The sequence below is a fragment of the Monopterus albus genome, unplaced genomic scaffold, assembly GCF_001952655.1.
Source record: "Monopterus albus unplaced genomic scaffold, M_albus_1.0 scaffold103.1, whole genome shotgun sequence".
In the NCBI taxonomy this organism is placed as follows: Eukaryota; Metazoa; Chordata; class Actinopteri; order Synbranchiformes; family Synbranchidae; genus Monopterus; species Monopterus albus.
In genome coordinates, this window is record NW_018127983.1 from 2,737,698 (window position 1) to 2,754,191 (window position 16,494).

General features: G+C 38.0%; 1 protein-coding gene across 1 annotated transcript in view; it reads right to left on the minus strand.

Annotated features, from left to right (window-relative positions):
- oca2 (oculocutaneous albinism II) overlaps window positions 1-16,494 on the minus strand; it is a 55,359-nt gene that overhangs the window by 33,748 nt on the left and 5,117 nt on the right. Inside the window, exons 3-14 of the mRNA XM_020610043.1 lie at window positions 15,391-15,486; window positions 14,965-15,162; window positions 14,569-14,626; window positions 13,284-13,356; window positions 12,581-12,738; window positions 12,411-12,493; window positions 11,741-11,894; window positions 8,791-8,862; window positions 7,777-7,842; window positions 6,765-6,821; window positions 5,384-5,508; window positions 4,170-4,308 (exon numbers count right to left, since the gene is read on the minus strand). Coding sequence (XP_020465699.1) covers window positions 4,170-4,308; window positions 5,384-5,508; window positions 6,765-6,821; window positions 7,777-7,842; window positions 8,791-8,862; window positions 11,741-11,894; window positions 12,411-12,493; window positions 12,581-12,738; window positions 13,284-13,356; window positions 14,569-14,626; window positions 14,965-15,162; window positions 15,391-15,486 — 1,279 coding nt within the window. The remainder of the gene's footprint in view (window positions 1-4,169; window positions 4,309-5,383; window positions 5,509-6,764; window positions 6,822-7,776; window positions 7,843-8,790; window positions 8,863-11,740; window positions 11,895-12,410; window positions 12,494-12,580; window positions 12,739-13,283; window positions 13,357-14,568; window positions 14,627-14,964; window positions 15,163-15,390; window positions 15,487-16,494) is intronic.

Sequence of the window (16,494 nt, forward strand, 5' to 3'; positions counted from 1 at the left end):
AGGTTATGAGAAGAGCCTACAAGTCATTGCCCAATTAAGACTGCAACAAGCTGCTCTGATTAACCCAGTAAAATGGTGTTCATTGACATCATATTTATCACAATCTGTACGATAGACAACAATTTGTCTATCATGTGGGAGAGAATAATAAGAGTGTAAAGTGAAGCAATTTCCGTTCTACTACAAATGTCAAAGTCAGTTTGACCAATAAATAAATGTACATCATAAATATTTTCAATTCCTTTCAAACTTAAAAAAATACATCATTTAAATACAAAAATGTATTCTATATGAGAGAAATCACCCTCATCTGAGTGGCACAGAGACATAAATTGGCACTAAGCTCTTAACCAAGTGTGACATACATCATCCACCAAAAGCAAAGACCTGGGTGTTCAGTTACAAGGTTTTACACATTATTGCATCAGGGGTGATGCTGTCTCCCTCACAAGTTTAATCAGAGACTGAGAACGGGTCTCTAGCAGCCCCAGCACGCAGGCTAGAGCCACACCAGCCTGAGCTGCTGCTGAGGCACTGGAAAGGTGTTACTCCACACAGATGTCAGAAATAATTAAATGTGTGGCAGGAAGGGACTTCAGACCCGGTGCGATGTATAAACTGTATGACATGGTAATATTTATGCTAAAAAAACTAAATGAATGAGGTGTTAGACATTTGAAGCCATCCTATAAATGTTTGACAAAAAGAACGCCAAAGCAACAATATGCAACACTGGGCAGCTACCTTGAAATAGGAAGGTGTTACAGTTTCTTTTCTCACTATTTTGACATTTTTAATTCCTGTGATTTATGATGGCAACAGCAAAAATATAAATTGTTTTCACTGACATAACAACGCCATTCATCACCTGCACATCAACATAAATAAAGGTCAAAAGTGTATAAATAGATTGTGTTGAACAGAAATAAAACAAGGGAATTCAGTTTGTCCAGAGTAGTCCCAAAACATATTGGTAAATGTCTGTAAGGTACACTATAAATGCTACACTGGGTCATAAATGTCAGCACTTATATGAAACATATCAATATGTCTTCAACAGTAGACAGCAGCTGCCAGTAAAGTCTCACCTTATTCTTGTTACAGTACATGTACTGAGAGTTCATCATAAATACATGGTGAGGCCAACTAAAAACATTATGACTGGATTTATGGAGCCTCTTCAAAACCAACTGGAAACAATTCAACTGCAATGTGCTGAAGTTAAAATGAGTCTGTCGAGAGCTTTCACCTGATAACAGCGATACTGGATCACTTGCAAGGTCCATTAAACAAACAGCAGATAGCTGTAATCAGTTGGGTTTGCTGCTGGTATATTAAAGTTGCATTGACCAGGGTTTTGACTACTAGTGAACACAGACACCATCGTCAAAACTTTAATATTCTAAGGACTTATCTACACTGCCCGGCCACATTAATAGTAACATCTGTACAATTGTGTGCACTTCAATGCAACACTTCCATCTTAACATCTGTGTTTATGAAGCTCAGAATGTTTCAGTTTTTGGTGAAATTGTCATAAATGTAGAAATTCAGTTATATTTATTATTGAAGTCATAGTTAAATGTGGTGTTGTACTGGACTACATTATATTCAGGTGTTCCTAATATTATGACCCTCTCATCTATGTAGCTGGGGAGGACAAAAATATACACACACCTATGGTTTGATAGGTGTTATAGTTTATTCATTCATTCATTCATTCATCTTCTACCGCTTAATCCCTGAACGGGGTCACGGGGGAGGGGGGAGCGGAGCCAATCCCGGCCGGCAATCAAGCGAAGGCGGGGTACACCCTGGACAGGTCGCCAATCCATCGCAGGGCTAGGCTGATATCAGGTTTTTCAGAATTCTAGAGTGTGTCACATGACCTTTTGAGCTGTGGTTTTTGAAGGCCAAAAAAATTTCTAAACTGCTCACAGTGGCACAGTTTTAACTCTACAGGCACAAAAAGCACCTTAGAATGTAGCCACAAGCCTTGTCTTACTAAAGGTGTGGTCATTTAAACCTCAAATGTTGCTGTTTTTCTGATTTAATGCTTAATTGGTGGGGAAAGCACCAGTGAGTCAGGCTCTCACTGAGTCCAGCGCAATGTGCAGCCTATCTGTCCTCCTCTTCAGCTTTTCTTTACCTTATAGATTCTCCCTTGTTTTTCCAACATTATGCACCATGCAATATATTTTTGTGCTCAGCTAATCCATGTGCAGCTACTGATTTGACATACTGTATTTGAATGCAAAGTACTAATTTTGAGATGATTGCTTTTTTGTATCAATAAAAAGTGAACCTCTAGCAAGCTCTCCTCTGCAGCGTTGTGCAAGTCTTCTGATGGTTCCCAAGGCTGGTGGTTAGGGTCCACCTTTACTGAACTGACTGTAGCTTTGAGTGTAGTGGTTGTGTTACATACATGACTGGTGATATATGGATAAGATCACATTCACTGCCAGTTAGTCAGCATTAAACCCTGCAAATTATGTACGGTAGGTGGTACTCAGGTTTCTAACCTTCCAAGTTTACCCACTGTGTATATGTTGCTCACATGAAAATATCTTAAAAATGCTGCCATGTGAGCAGTTCAAGGCAGTAACGTTGAAAAACCTCCACACTTGTATGTAGTGTGCTAACATGGTTCACAGGCGATAAAATAGCCCAACGTAATAATGGCTTTTCCTTAAACTGAAAAAACCTTAGAAAAAAACAACTGGACTTAGATTTCTGGACTTAGATGCCTCTTTCATAACATAACACCTTATCATATCATATGACTTTCATAGCGGCTGCTCACTTTCTAGACCTCAGTCCAAGGTACTAAGTACTGTATACTGTCAAAGCTGCTCATCTAGTCATATTCATATACAGTATACACAGGGTCAAACTTAAACAAACATATGTTTTATTACTTTGTCTGGAATAAATTTGTCAGTATGTAAAGGGCAAGAGTGAAGCTGATCACAGTAACTCGTCAGGAGTCATGACAACGCTCACATGTGTGTATGTTAAGTACAAGTACAAAAGTATTAGCATCAAAATTTCCTTAAAGTACAACAAGTAAAAGTACTCATTATGCAGAATGGCACATTTCACATTACTGTATAATATTACATTTGTGGATGATAATTATTAATGTGTTATTGTGTATGTCACATTTAATGTTACACCTGGTAAAGGGGGAGCTAGTTTTAACCATCTTATAGTATATGCTTATAATATTACTTTACATACTGCTGGGTAACTTGTAATTTAACCACCAAGGATCAACAAAGCCCTATACTTATACTGTATTTTGTTTAATTAATCTCATTCTGCTACCATGCAGCATACATTCTGTTATATTCTTGTATATATATATTTTTTTTCTACTATACTGCTGCATCTGCGTTGCTTAAAGTGCCTTAGATTTTGTGTTATTTATTTATCTACTTTATATTTCATTTGTATTTTGTGGCATTCATGTGGACTGCAAAGTGAGAATTTCATTGTACAGGGAAACACGTTTCCTAACTGTGCATATGACAAAATAAACACTTTGAACTTCTGAAAAGTACAGTAATTAGAAACTAAAGTTATCAAATAAATGTAGGGAGTATAAAGTAAAAAATGTTTTCTCTGATATGTAGTTAAGTTTAATTATGAAGTAACAGATAATGAAAATACTCAAGTACAGATGTTGCAAAATTGTAATTAAGTATAGTACTTGAGTAAATGTACTTAGTTACTTTCCATCTCTGGTGTGTTGTATAGTGCTGCACAGGGCCACTCAAAAAGCAAACAAAATTAAGCTACAAAGTGAGTAATTTCAGCCTTACTGATAAAACGACTGCCTTCTACAATAGCTAATGATCAGCGTGTACTGTAGAAGATAAATACAGGTTTAGAGGCACAAGTCATGGCTAACATTTCACAAACACTTTAGTATTCTTGAAATTAAGCCATTCCATGCTCCTCAATTCCTTCCTCACCTGACAGTACTGTACCATCTGCATGACTCGAATAAAAAAGCAATTTACCCTTCATATTATTATTATTATTCTCTGTTACACACAAGTCATGAAGGACACTATGTTTGCTTCCCTAGGCGTCTGGTTTGTGTGTCAGCTGATCTGTTACAGTACATCAGTCAAGTTTAGGCAGAGAGCTGTGAAAATGCCTACTTGTTTGCGCAGGTCCTGATTTGATACTATAATCACATTGGGAGGATCTCCGACAGCTGTGGCGGCCCCTCCGATGTTAGTGAAGATTACTTCTGCAATCAGGACATGTCTGGGGTCTAGATTAAGCACCTCACACAACCTGCAAAATTAGATGGAGAAAAGTCTTTTAGCCCCAGTTAGATTGCAACAGGTGGGCAAAATTAATACAGGAGTATAAAAGGGATATTGGAAAATAAAAAGCACTGGTTCTTTAACACTGTGGCTGTACAAGATATTTGTGTATCAGGTGTCTAATTTCAGGCAAGTCGATGTTTCATCTATAGTTTGACCTGGCAGCAAAAGCAATTTTGAGACCTTAATAATGGTTCACTGAATGGACTCAGTTCAAGGACAGAATACAAAGATGCTAATAATGAGGAGGAATCAGCAGTGGGTGGCACACATACAGCTGATTTGTAAGGCACTACAGTGCAGTAAATTGCATGTTCTGTGTAGTAGTTCTGTTTTTAGGGATGTAATGTGTGGTTGTGGCCTACTGGCTGATGTGACTATTTAAAAAAATACTACAGGATTACTAGATACACAAGAGAGTTTAAGTTAAAAACCAACAAAAGTGTGTAAGCTACAATATAAGCAGGAAGAATTAATATTTAAAATACTAACTGAGATTTTGGTTGGTAAATATACTTATTCTAGAACCTCCAAAGCATCCACATACATGTTTAACTATCTATTACACTAAGCCAAGCTAACCTACTACTCTCAGTAGCTTCATATTTACTATGCAGACATGTATAGTAAATATGACACATCTAAAGCTACAGAACTTGATTATTTAGTTTATTTCTTTCAAAACGTAAATTAATGTAACAATGGCTTGGGTGCTGCAAATATCTGGACATTTCTGAAGATGATACTATTTCTTTCTGAAGGTATGTCTAAAATAACAAGCCCAAAATATAGTACTGAATTTCTAATGACTCATACCACATAAGGTGATATAGCCGGTAACATCAGGCAAAGTGGTGTTTTTTTTATAAAAGACCATGCAGGTCAGTTAGGTTAAATGAAATCTAGCTGTGAATGTGAGTGAACAGATGTCTGTCTCCATGTAACATCCTGTCCAGGGTGCACTCTGACTCTCGTCCACTGTTGCTAGGACAAAGCAGATACAGATAATGGATAGGTGGCAATTTCAAACAACCATACTGTACCTTATGGTGACAGGGGTGAAAAGCATCATAGTGGTCACATTGTCCAGAAAAGCAGACAAGATGGCGGCAATGAGACAGAGGATGATGATCATTGGCCACACTCTTCCCCTGGATAACTGGTAAGCCTGCAGAGAGAAGGCACACCATGACTGTTAATGGTAATTAAAATCCCATTAAGTGGATGTCTTAATTCTTTTTCAGTAATTGTTCAGGAAGGACTTACAGAATCTAAAGTGACCAAGTCAAGGTATTCTTTGAGTGGTTCTGAGTTCATACACATCAGAGAGATGTTTAAGCTTTTAACACATCAAAAAATACACAGTGAAACATCATTAATGAGCACTGCAGAGTAAAATTTTGTGGTAGTACCGGTTGCCATATTGTGCTCACGCTCCTAAAACAGTCATAGAGTATGCTGTAGAATGACACGCACCGTCCTACTGATGCCTCAAATTCTAATGTTAATATACCAGTCTAAATTCCATGGGAGTGGCTCAGAATGGATGCCTTTTAAGATGAAATCGTACAGTGTGGCGGAGCAGTTAAACTGCTCTCTGAGAAGGTATTTTTATTTGGAGTGCCTGCCCTTGTCCAACTCACATTTTAAATTCATGAGCCTGCATGATCCCACAGTTCTGCAGGTCTGATTGTACCTGAAGGACAAAGGCACTCCGCGCACTCCAGCATTTATGATTAAACCTGAGCTGTTTTTCTGATGGTAGGGGACCTTTGTAAGGACAGGGTCTTATCTTCTGTAACAGAAAATATGTATTTATTTATTATTTTTTGGATAGTTCTGGATCTAAACAAAACCTAAGCAAAATTAATTTTATACAGTCCTGAAATGAATAAACATACAAGGTGTCTGGGTTTGTACTAAGTACCATCTCAGTTTTTAAAAAACATGTTTTATTGTCATATTAAAAAAAAGCAGTCAGTTTATTCAGTGCTGACCTTGTTTTCTGAACCTTCCCACAAAACAAAGCAAATGTTGTTCTTGTCATCCTGTTCTAGTGCATTTCTGGGTTAGGATGTAAAGACAAGCATCAAAACTTGTTAGATCATCTTACTTTACAAAGGTCTTCCCAAATCTTGGGAAACCCACAGACTTGTCATGCGCCAGTGCCAATTTCAGAAATAGCTCAGAAAAGTGTTTCGCCTCCGAGGCAACTTCAAAATACCAGTGGTCAACTATACCTATACACTTGTAACTCAATACCCCACGGGGTCACAGGTAAACGTGCAAATGTTATATCACCAAAGGATATCAAATCTAAATTAAATGCTACGATACTGTCATGATCAAAATGTCTGATTATACTGACTGCTTTTGTTATTTTCTGTGTTGAAACCCAGCGTTAGTGTCATACATCCAACTCACCTTAACAGCGCAGTAATCGAAGAAACCTGTCTCTGAAAAGATGGCCACCAGTACCATCTGTAAGAAACCAGACACATTTTGTTAAACAAAATGTTTCCTATTATGTAACAAGATTATATGCAGACACTTTAAAAATTGCCACCACAAACAGCAAGATGGTGCTCACCTAAGAAGTGGGGTCAGTGAGAAACATATTTCCAGTGTGCTCAACTTTCAGAATTCTATTACACTCATTAGACTTTGTTATTGCTATCTCCATCATTATACACTTTGTGGTATGACAGCAAAATGAGTGCATGTGCACAAAACAGTCCTAAACCAACATCAGTAATTATCACAGACTTTGGGCAAAACAAATTAATTGTATGTTATATGTAAACAGTTTCTACACAGTTTAATATGGTGCATGTATTGTATCTTACATGTATATACATGCACAGTTACGTACATTGCAAACTTACAGGAACAGTTTCAGAAACTCTGTCTGGTGTATTTTGTAGAGTGAGATGAAAATTTCAGGGGCAGCTATTGATAGTGGACACTGTCCACAGGAAGCTACCATCTGTAGGCATGCATCAATATGAAATTTACTGCTTCACTGATGCAGCAGAAGTATCTTTTATGGGAATAATTAGAGAAGAATATTTTTTATGGATGTGATCTGCCATAAAGTTACAGTATATGTGTCTGAAAATAATGGTCTGTTTTCCGTGGTCAAGAAAACTTTTCAGACATGCTCTTCAATTTTTTACCAAACTTGACAGAACATGTGTTTCCATGGAGACAAGATTTTGTATTGTCAGTTTCACTTGGAACAGATTCCACTGTCAGCTGTTGGAAAGGCTGAGACAAAAGGGCATGGACTAAACTTAAGATTTCAGAAAGTCCAGAAATATTCTACAGTATGTTGTATGTTTCTGTGTGGAATTTAAAAGTCAGACTGTCCCAAAGTAGGTTTGTTGAGTGCAAGCAAAGAATGAACATACAAAGAACATCTGTAAAAGAAGTCTACCATGCCAAACAGAAGAGCCAGTGTCTCGTAATCGATCCACTCTACCACAGTAACCAGACTGGGTCGCTGTGGGTGAGACAAAGAAGATAATTAGCTTTGAGATGGCTATATTAACAATTCAGAACTGTGAAGAAAAAGCACAAAGGAGAGAGTTGGTAAACTGGTGTCAGACACATTAATCACTAGCTGAGATCTGGCAAATTTTTATTCTGGCAAGTTTAACATGTTTTTATTTAAACTCTATTCAAGCACCATTATAACTCGAGCTGGCCCACATCCTTCCTTTGGGTGCTATAGGTCTTTTTCCACAGATAACACTTGTTACAGCAGCAAAAGCACAGGTGTTAATAATATATAACTGCTGGTGGCCCAGTGAAGTCACAGGCCCAGTACTGTCCAGCTGGAACACATAAATAGAGTTATTAATTACACCTGTGCTTTTCCTCCAACTTTGAAAAGTACAGAAATAAAATATTTTGTTGCAAACATTTATGACTACTGCTAAGGAAACATTTTCAAAGACAAATTGAAAATAATGTGAAATAATGTGAAACAGAAGCTTTTAACAAGCATGAGGACATAAAGGCACAATAAACCTTGAACAAACAGACTGGCCTAACTGACCAGGCCTGCATGTTGATCCCTTTAAATGGGAAACTCTACCAGGAAGAAGTGGCCCAGCGCTTTTCAACATGTACATGTAATATCAGTCAGTAGTCGCTACTGGAAATGATTCATTAAAAACAAATAGGATTAAAGCATACTGTATGAGAGAATATTTTTCTGTTTAAAATATCATTATATTTTGACAGAAACAATTCAGCTAGTTTAGTTAGCTAAATGTACAGATAAGCTAGCAAGCTGATTTTCCTGCTAATTTCAAACTGTCATTATTGTACCATAAAGTATCATGTGCATTTTTGAGTTATATTTTGGGAAAGAATAATGCTTTATACAAGCTTTCTGTCTGTCATTTATTTCACAGCTAACAAAATGAGAAGAGGATAAACTTACATCACCAATGATGGCCAGAGCAGCTAAGGCTGCCAGAGACCCCAGCATGGCAGCCAGAGTGCGGTGTACAGTCTGAAAATCCAAAAACATTGCAACAACAAGAAGAAGTAATGCCTCTGATATGAAGAAAGCTAGTATTTTAATATTATAATTTAAATATAAATACACATGATCTCTTTCACTCTCACAAACATCCCAATATACTCCTTATATTATTATAAATTATGAATATCAACAATCTAACTTTTCAAACCTGTGCATTGCTCAGTAAACCCAGTTATTCTTATTTGCATCAGCAGTAACAGCAAAGAAGAGTCAAGAAGCTCATGTTGAGACTCAAAATCTCTTTGAAATGTTGCCTTCTGATAAGTATGATATCTCAGAGCTGCTCCTGTGACATCAATGTAATAAATTGCAGGTAAGTATTTCACTATATGTATTTTGGCAAACACTAAGGCTCTTCCTGTACCTTGACTTAAGCGGCAGCCTTGCTGGTTTAATCAAAATAAAATAAAATAAAAAGCCAATTCCATGTCATGTGCATTCTGTGAGGCAGCTTTATTGGCAGGTTTATTCTGGCTAGGCTAAAGAAAGAATTGTTACATGTTAATTCTGTTGTCACTTTAAAAGAACAAAGTTTGAAGAGAACATTTATCATGGTCTTTAATGCACTAGGCCTCGCTGAACTGCTGAAAGCTAAACTGGGTCTCGTCACTCAAGATAAATAATAACTCTGACAGTCCACAGACTTTCAATTTCTCTTAGGGTGAATACATCCGTTCAGATAATGGAAAAGGAAAACAAAAGCTTTTTTTCAATCACAGCCTTTGTCAAGAATGACAAACTTCTTTACTTTTGACCTGCTAGAGCATTTCACTGAAGTGCCTATTAAAATAGGAAAATTGGTGTTACTAACACACTCAGAGATCCCTTAGTTTGAACTTATTCAGAAATTTACATCATGTTAAATGTGAGAGAAAGCGTGTGTGCTTAAGAGGCAATGTCAGGCTTTTATCAGAGTAAAAACAAATCTTCTCTGCAGAGTGAGACATTCAGAAATGTCATACAGAGCCGAAGTCAGATAACATGTTGCTGTTACTCACACACTGAAAAGGCATTCCTCATGCTTACATTTACAGGCCATGAGCGTGTGTACGGAGCTGTGCTGCCCACGGCCCACTGCTGACTCTATTGCCCCTGTCAGCACAGCTTGTATCCTGGGAAATGGCCTGTCAAATTATAATTAAACCCTGACTGGAAATGGATGAAAATTGCAGATGTATATTCAGGGAACTTAAATCCAGACAAGCCGGTGTAAAGGGAGACGCTCAGTGTAGTAATAACTAATGTGTGGGAGATGAATAATTCTTTAAAATTTAGTTCATCATTAATCAAACCTGACTCATCCATTATTAACTCATATGTTAAGAAATTTCACTTATAACTTACTTCTAGTTAATATTCTAATGATTTTTATATGGTCTGGGACTACTTCCTGTTATGTAATTTTATTTTGATAGCACTTCCTGTCCCATGTCATCTCACCTGCCTCAGTTTTTGATTAACACTCATTGACCTGTTGCTGCTTGTTTCCAAATCTCAACCTGTTCTTCTTATGTCCCTCAGTTAGTTGCTGGTTTATCTACACACCGCACCCCACACCCCACTTTGCTCCTGCCACATTGTGGTTATCTCCTGCCCTGTATACCTCTTTGAAGTTTTGGACTCTTTATTTTGGATTTTGCCTGCCTCCTTGGGTTCTTGGTTTGTTTGCTTCAGTTTACCCTGATTACATATGTTTCCAATTTAATGTATTGTTCCGTGACTGTGCTGTCTAGTTATTTTTCTTTAGATGTTTGTGTTACGTTTTGTCAGGTAGCGCTTTGAGTTGACAAGTTTCTTTTTGTTTTGTGTTGCTTTTTTTTTTTTAAACCTTGTTTATTTCTGAATGTTGGCTCCTATCTGTGTTAATGTCCTCCCGTAAGCCAGAGCCTGCCAGATATATTCTTCGGGTGATGTATTTTTGATTGCTACTGCAATCTGCATCTCTGTCATAACAAGTTCACTTGTAAATGTAAACACATAAATATGACTTTATTTTTATCAGCATCTTAAGTACATTCAGTGTTTTGCACACATAACACACAGAGCTTGTATCAATCAGTAGTCGCTACTGGAAATGATTCATTAAAAACAAATAGGATTAAAGCATATGAGAGAAATTTTTTCTGTTTAAAATATCATTATATTAATTATATTATATTAATCTGCCCAACTCCTGAGTCTGAAGTTGTGCAGAACTATGCTGAACTATGTACATGTGGGCAATTTGTGTTCACATTGTTTGTCCTGCCCTAGCTGGTGCAACACCACAATCACTAGACTGAGGGAGGTGACTAAAAGGTGCAGTCTGTCACAGCAAACTTAAAAACCCCTGGACCAGCAGCCTGTGTTCTTTAATTTGTGCTAATGCACCTTCTTCACAGCAGACATTCTGACTTGTCATAGTAGTAAAAGCATACAGTGAGTGTTACTAATGATAATAATACCCTGTTCTATTCTAGCATCCCAGTAAGCCATGACAGTGCAACGGTGAACCAGCATGCACAACACTACGACCTGGAGACAGAAGCAGCTAAATGAGATTCAGCCATCATCAGTTTTATGTATACTTGTGCGTTTCCACTGTTACATGTCAAAATGTCTCATTGAAAAAGGCTTAGCCTGCTTACTCACAGTAAAGAGAAGTCTAATAAAACAAAATAGAAGCACCTGTGTGGATGTCCTGTGGTTACAACCTTTAGTTGTGCTCATTGAGACACAAGCAGCCACATACTGTATACAGTACAGTGTAGTTGAAATTGGAGCTTCCTCTGCTGTGGTACTAGTACTACACATTTCAAACTAGGTGACAGAACTTAGAAAAGCATGAGTAACACAGGCCATTTACCTCAAAGATGATGAGGACATAGACTCCAGCCAGGATGACTCCAGCAATGGCCACCTGTGTCTCCACACTGACATAGAGCGACTGGTGGGTCATGGACAACGGCACCACCTCATTATCCTGCAGGAAGGCCTGAATTGTGATTATGATGGGATCGCTGTTTGAGAACGGAAAAAATATGTTAATAAAGATGTTTAATGCATGGCAAAAGACAAAGGAACAATAAAAGGCAGCCCACAGGAAGGATAACTCTGTTTATGCAGGCTCTATCTCTATCAGCAGGAGGCCTCGGTGAGGAGTTTTTTTTTTTAGATTTTTTTAGATGATCTGTGTTAATTGTGTTAAGCTTGTTCAAGCTGCACACTGGTGAAGGTGTTACTGGTGCTGAAATGTTTGTGCATGATACTTGTTTGCCAAAACATATATATTCACAGCAAATTAGAACCCTGTGTACACACCATTATGTATTTTTACAAGTAATTTGGGACTGACTATCTTCCCTCCAGTAAAAAGAAAAATATAAAAAAAATATCCAACTTCTCTAACCTCCCTCAAAATAGTAGTCAAATAGTCTCTAAGGTGACAATTTAGATACGCTATTGTAATGTTTTAAGGTCAATGTGCATGTTGAAATCAGTTTCTTCAAATCAACATAGAGTCCTATTCACAGTACCTGCTGAGCATCTCAAAGGTTTTTGTCAACAGTATCTGGTCACTTCGTTTGCTGTGAAGAGGAATGGTCCAATTATAAAGCACCTGTTGACAAACAGCAAAATAAGTGTGTCACTAATTTCTGCTTCACAGATGATACAGCAAAGAAACTTTTCACACAGGGGCTATTACCTGTTGAGTCCTCCTCCTCCGTTGTCCCGGCTGCTCGGTCTGCTCCACCTGGATCAGAATGTAGTCCTGAATGGTGACATCAGTCATCCCTCCTGTGAAAGGTCCCCCCACCTGTAGCTTAAGCAAAGCGTTGTCACGGAAATCTGTCAGGTTCATCGCTGTGGGACATGGACCGTCAAGACAAAACAGTAGAAATGTTGACAGCACAGGAGACAACGCTTTGCAGATGATATTTTGAAACTGATTAAACACTTCATAGGAATAAGTCATGCCATAATCTGTGCAGTGTTTGTTTTTTTTCTCAGAACACACCAAAGACAACAGGACGCTACCTTTCTGAATAAAGCTCCAAGCTTGAAGTACACAGTGTAACACAAGATCATTGATTCACCTACCTGCATTGCTGTCACTTTCACTGACTAATTTTTCCTACAGCATTCATGCTGATTAAAGCCTGATAAAGACCCTTGTGGAGCAAATACATTTTTAAAAATCTCTCCATGTGATTTTTCCTCTGCATCTGTGTCTCAGCATGCCCTTATACTCAAAGTAAAACACAGCTGCATCATGTTCCACCCTGCTCGTCTTGACTGTGTTGATTAAAGGCCTGCTGGGCCTTTTGCAGCTCATTGTGTTATTTCTAATTTCAGACCAAAACATAAAACACAATATGCATCGACTATGCTGCAGTGGGAAAGGATACAAAAACTCTCTGTTGAAGAGACTGCCAACATCCTCCAGGGGTTGTCTCGATCTGGATACATGCTGAAGAACAGCTGAAACCAGAATACATTCATCAAGAGTTCCTTCGAGAAATATCAAGAAATGCTCAGAACAAAGAAAATGAAATGCTGTACTCTACTGTATAGATTCGGTAAATGCAGAAAAGATGGCATTCTCAAAACACCACTAGTAGAAATCCACTGTATACTGTGTAATTTCACTTGAATTCAGTGCTGTGTACTGTCAGTAGTAAAGTTTAGTAAACAGCAGGAAAGAGGGCTTATTTCTCTTTTGTCCAATCTGACTTCATCCCATTAATATCAGTGGTAATGAAAAGAAATTTTCAAGAACTATATCAAGTTACAGGCAGGAGGCAATTAGCTTAGCCTAGCATAAAGACCGGGAAACAGCTGGCTTGGCTATTGCTAAGCTTCAAAAATACTGTAAGTCTGCCCACCTGTCTAAAGGTCACTAATTAACATGTTGTATCATGTTTGCATACCATACACAAACAGAAACAATAAAATGACAATTTGTGGTTTAAGAGTTGTCATAGCAAGCTTTGCTCGCAAACAAGCCAGGAACAGTCCTTAGTAGGCTTTAAATGTGCTGGTAATAGAAACTCTGGACAGAGCTAGACAACATTTCCAGTGTTTAATGTATGTGAAGCTATGCTGCTAGGTTTACAGAGCTAGACAACATTTCCAGTGTTTACTGTATGTGAAGCTAAGCTGCTTGGCTTTCAGGTTAGCACCATATTTAGCATAAAGACTTGACAGTGATCAACCTGCCCATCTCACTCTACTGCATTAATAGCAATAAGAACAAAATCAATAAATGAACACAAATACAACTGCCCCACATTCTCTTTTAGTTTGTTGCTCTCTAAATGGTGCAGCAATAATAGGTCCAGCAAACAAGCTGTGATTGCTCACATCTTTTCCCAGCCTACCTCACATTACAATAAACATGCCAGTAGACTTTCGCCTTAATGTCACTCTTTAGGCTAGGCTAAGCTAATTGCCTCCTGCCTGTAACTTGATATAGGTCTGGAATGGTTCCTTTAATTGCCACTGATATTAATGGGATAAAATGGTCAGTTCTATTTCCATTGGAAACTCCAATAAAATCCTTTAATGTTGCTATAAAATCATAAACTATGGTGGATAACGTTCTGCCAAAGTTCTGCCAAAGTGAAAGTAACACCCAAGTATGAAAAGGAAGGCAGATGCAATAACATTGGGGTTGTTTGTTATTATACTTACACTGCAGAGAATGACAATAGTAAAGATTGTGGCGATTTTTGAGACTCTGAAGCAGCATCTGAAAAGACAGAGGAGGAGACAGTGTTCACTACAGTGCATCTAAAATGAACCCTATCACTAATGTAGGAAACATTAAAAACTAAACTCTTCCCCACAAAAGCATTTTTTTTACTTGTATCTAAAAAAAAGTGTTTTTATTGTCAGATACTGTATAAATTATTCAAATGAAACACTCAGAAGGGAACAACAGTCTGTGACCTGCTCACAACTCAGACATGAGGAATTGCTGGCAGATACAGTATTGCTTTATATTAAAGGGTAGAAAGAAAATAAGAATAGCTCTATATATTTGTCCTGTCAGGCATAATACTCTAATGGCAACAGGAGGGGTCTCACCTCATACTACTGGTGAATCTGAAGTTGAGGTTGACATTGTCCAGAGGGTCACTCTTCTCTGAGGAGCTGGAGCGGGACAGGGACAGGCTGGTGACCTCGCTGCCCAGTCTACACCTCCTATCCAAATCCAGGGAGCTGCTGTGCCATGGTTCTTCTCCTCCAGCAAAGCTGGGGTCATGCAGGGTCAGGTAGGTTATGCTGGAAAAGAGTAACCACTGTCAGTCTTCTGGGCATCCACCACTATAGTTTCAGTGTTGGAAACAAACACTACTTGGCATTAAGGACAACAGCTGTGATGTAAGATCGTAAAAAAAATCCAAATGTTTACTTCATTTTCACATTTACACAATTTATTCATATAATTATTGTTTCCTAATTTTGGGGCTCCATACCAGATGAACAAGCTAAAGAGTGAGAAATACTCACTTGTCATCTTGAGACAATCTCAGCAGAGGCGACCTCTCTGTAAGGTTGGCTGAATTTGTTTTTCCTCTGAGAATATTAACCACACTGAAATTATGTCTGGGAAAAAATGTAATGGAATACAGTTAGTCAAAACAAAACAAAAAAATCAATCAAAATTAGAGAGTAAACCAACAAAACCGAACCAGTTGTCATGTCACAGCAATCAGTCAAATTGTAGAGCAGGTTGCAAGACCCTTTGTGCTACGAGTAGCAGAAAGGTGGGTGAGCAGCTGGGGACTCGACACATGAGGTGATCATTAATGTGTCTTATTCCTCTGTACCCTGCACCGTATCCCTGTGGCTCCCGCAGGCTGCTGTTCGCAGGAACATTACAGCTGGGTTTAAAGCAACAATTACATCCACATGTTCACATGCACCCACACAGACACACACACACACAATCTCTAGCTTTCGAACATAAATGCAGTTGCTCAGATTGTACATATATACAATTAAATCTGCTCCTTTGGTTTGGTTTTGTCAAAGTTTTTTAATGTTAAAGGTGCCTAAAGAGCAGTAAGTAACAATGACATCCTCATTGCCACATAAATTCCTATTTTTTAATTCCCAGAATATACAAATCCACTCTTTCATCAAGACCCTTGTCATCTCAGCATTTACAATGACAACAGAAGAGATGTCATTGATATATAATAGAATACCAACCCACTGAGCCCAAACTGTCTGATGAAAATTTTCTGAAAATTAGAGGTCCCCCCTTGAATACTTAAACACGGTCTGTGTGCTTCCTTAACACCGCAGCAATCAATTTGGTTTTTATTGGTTAGTTTTTTTTCAAAGGTAATATGGGTTAATTATGAGGAAATGATTTTGTGACAGTTGCTGTTAACTCTCTATTGTATGGGGAGACAATTCAATAATTCCTTATCTTACAAATCTGGCAGACATTACCGAACACGATCCAGACAGCAGAGAACTGGGTGCTATGAATAACTGAATCAGTGAATGGCTGTTGGATAGAAGATTACATTAAGGAAGTCTGCCACATTTAATCCTTTTTGATATTCATACAACTGTAAAGAGATTTACGGCATGGCATGTCTA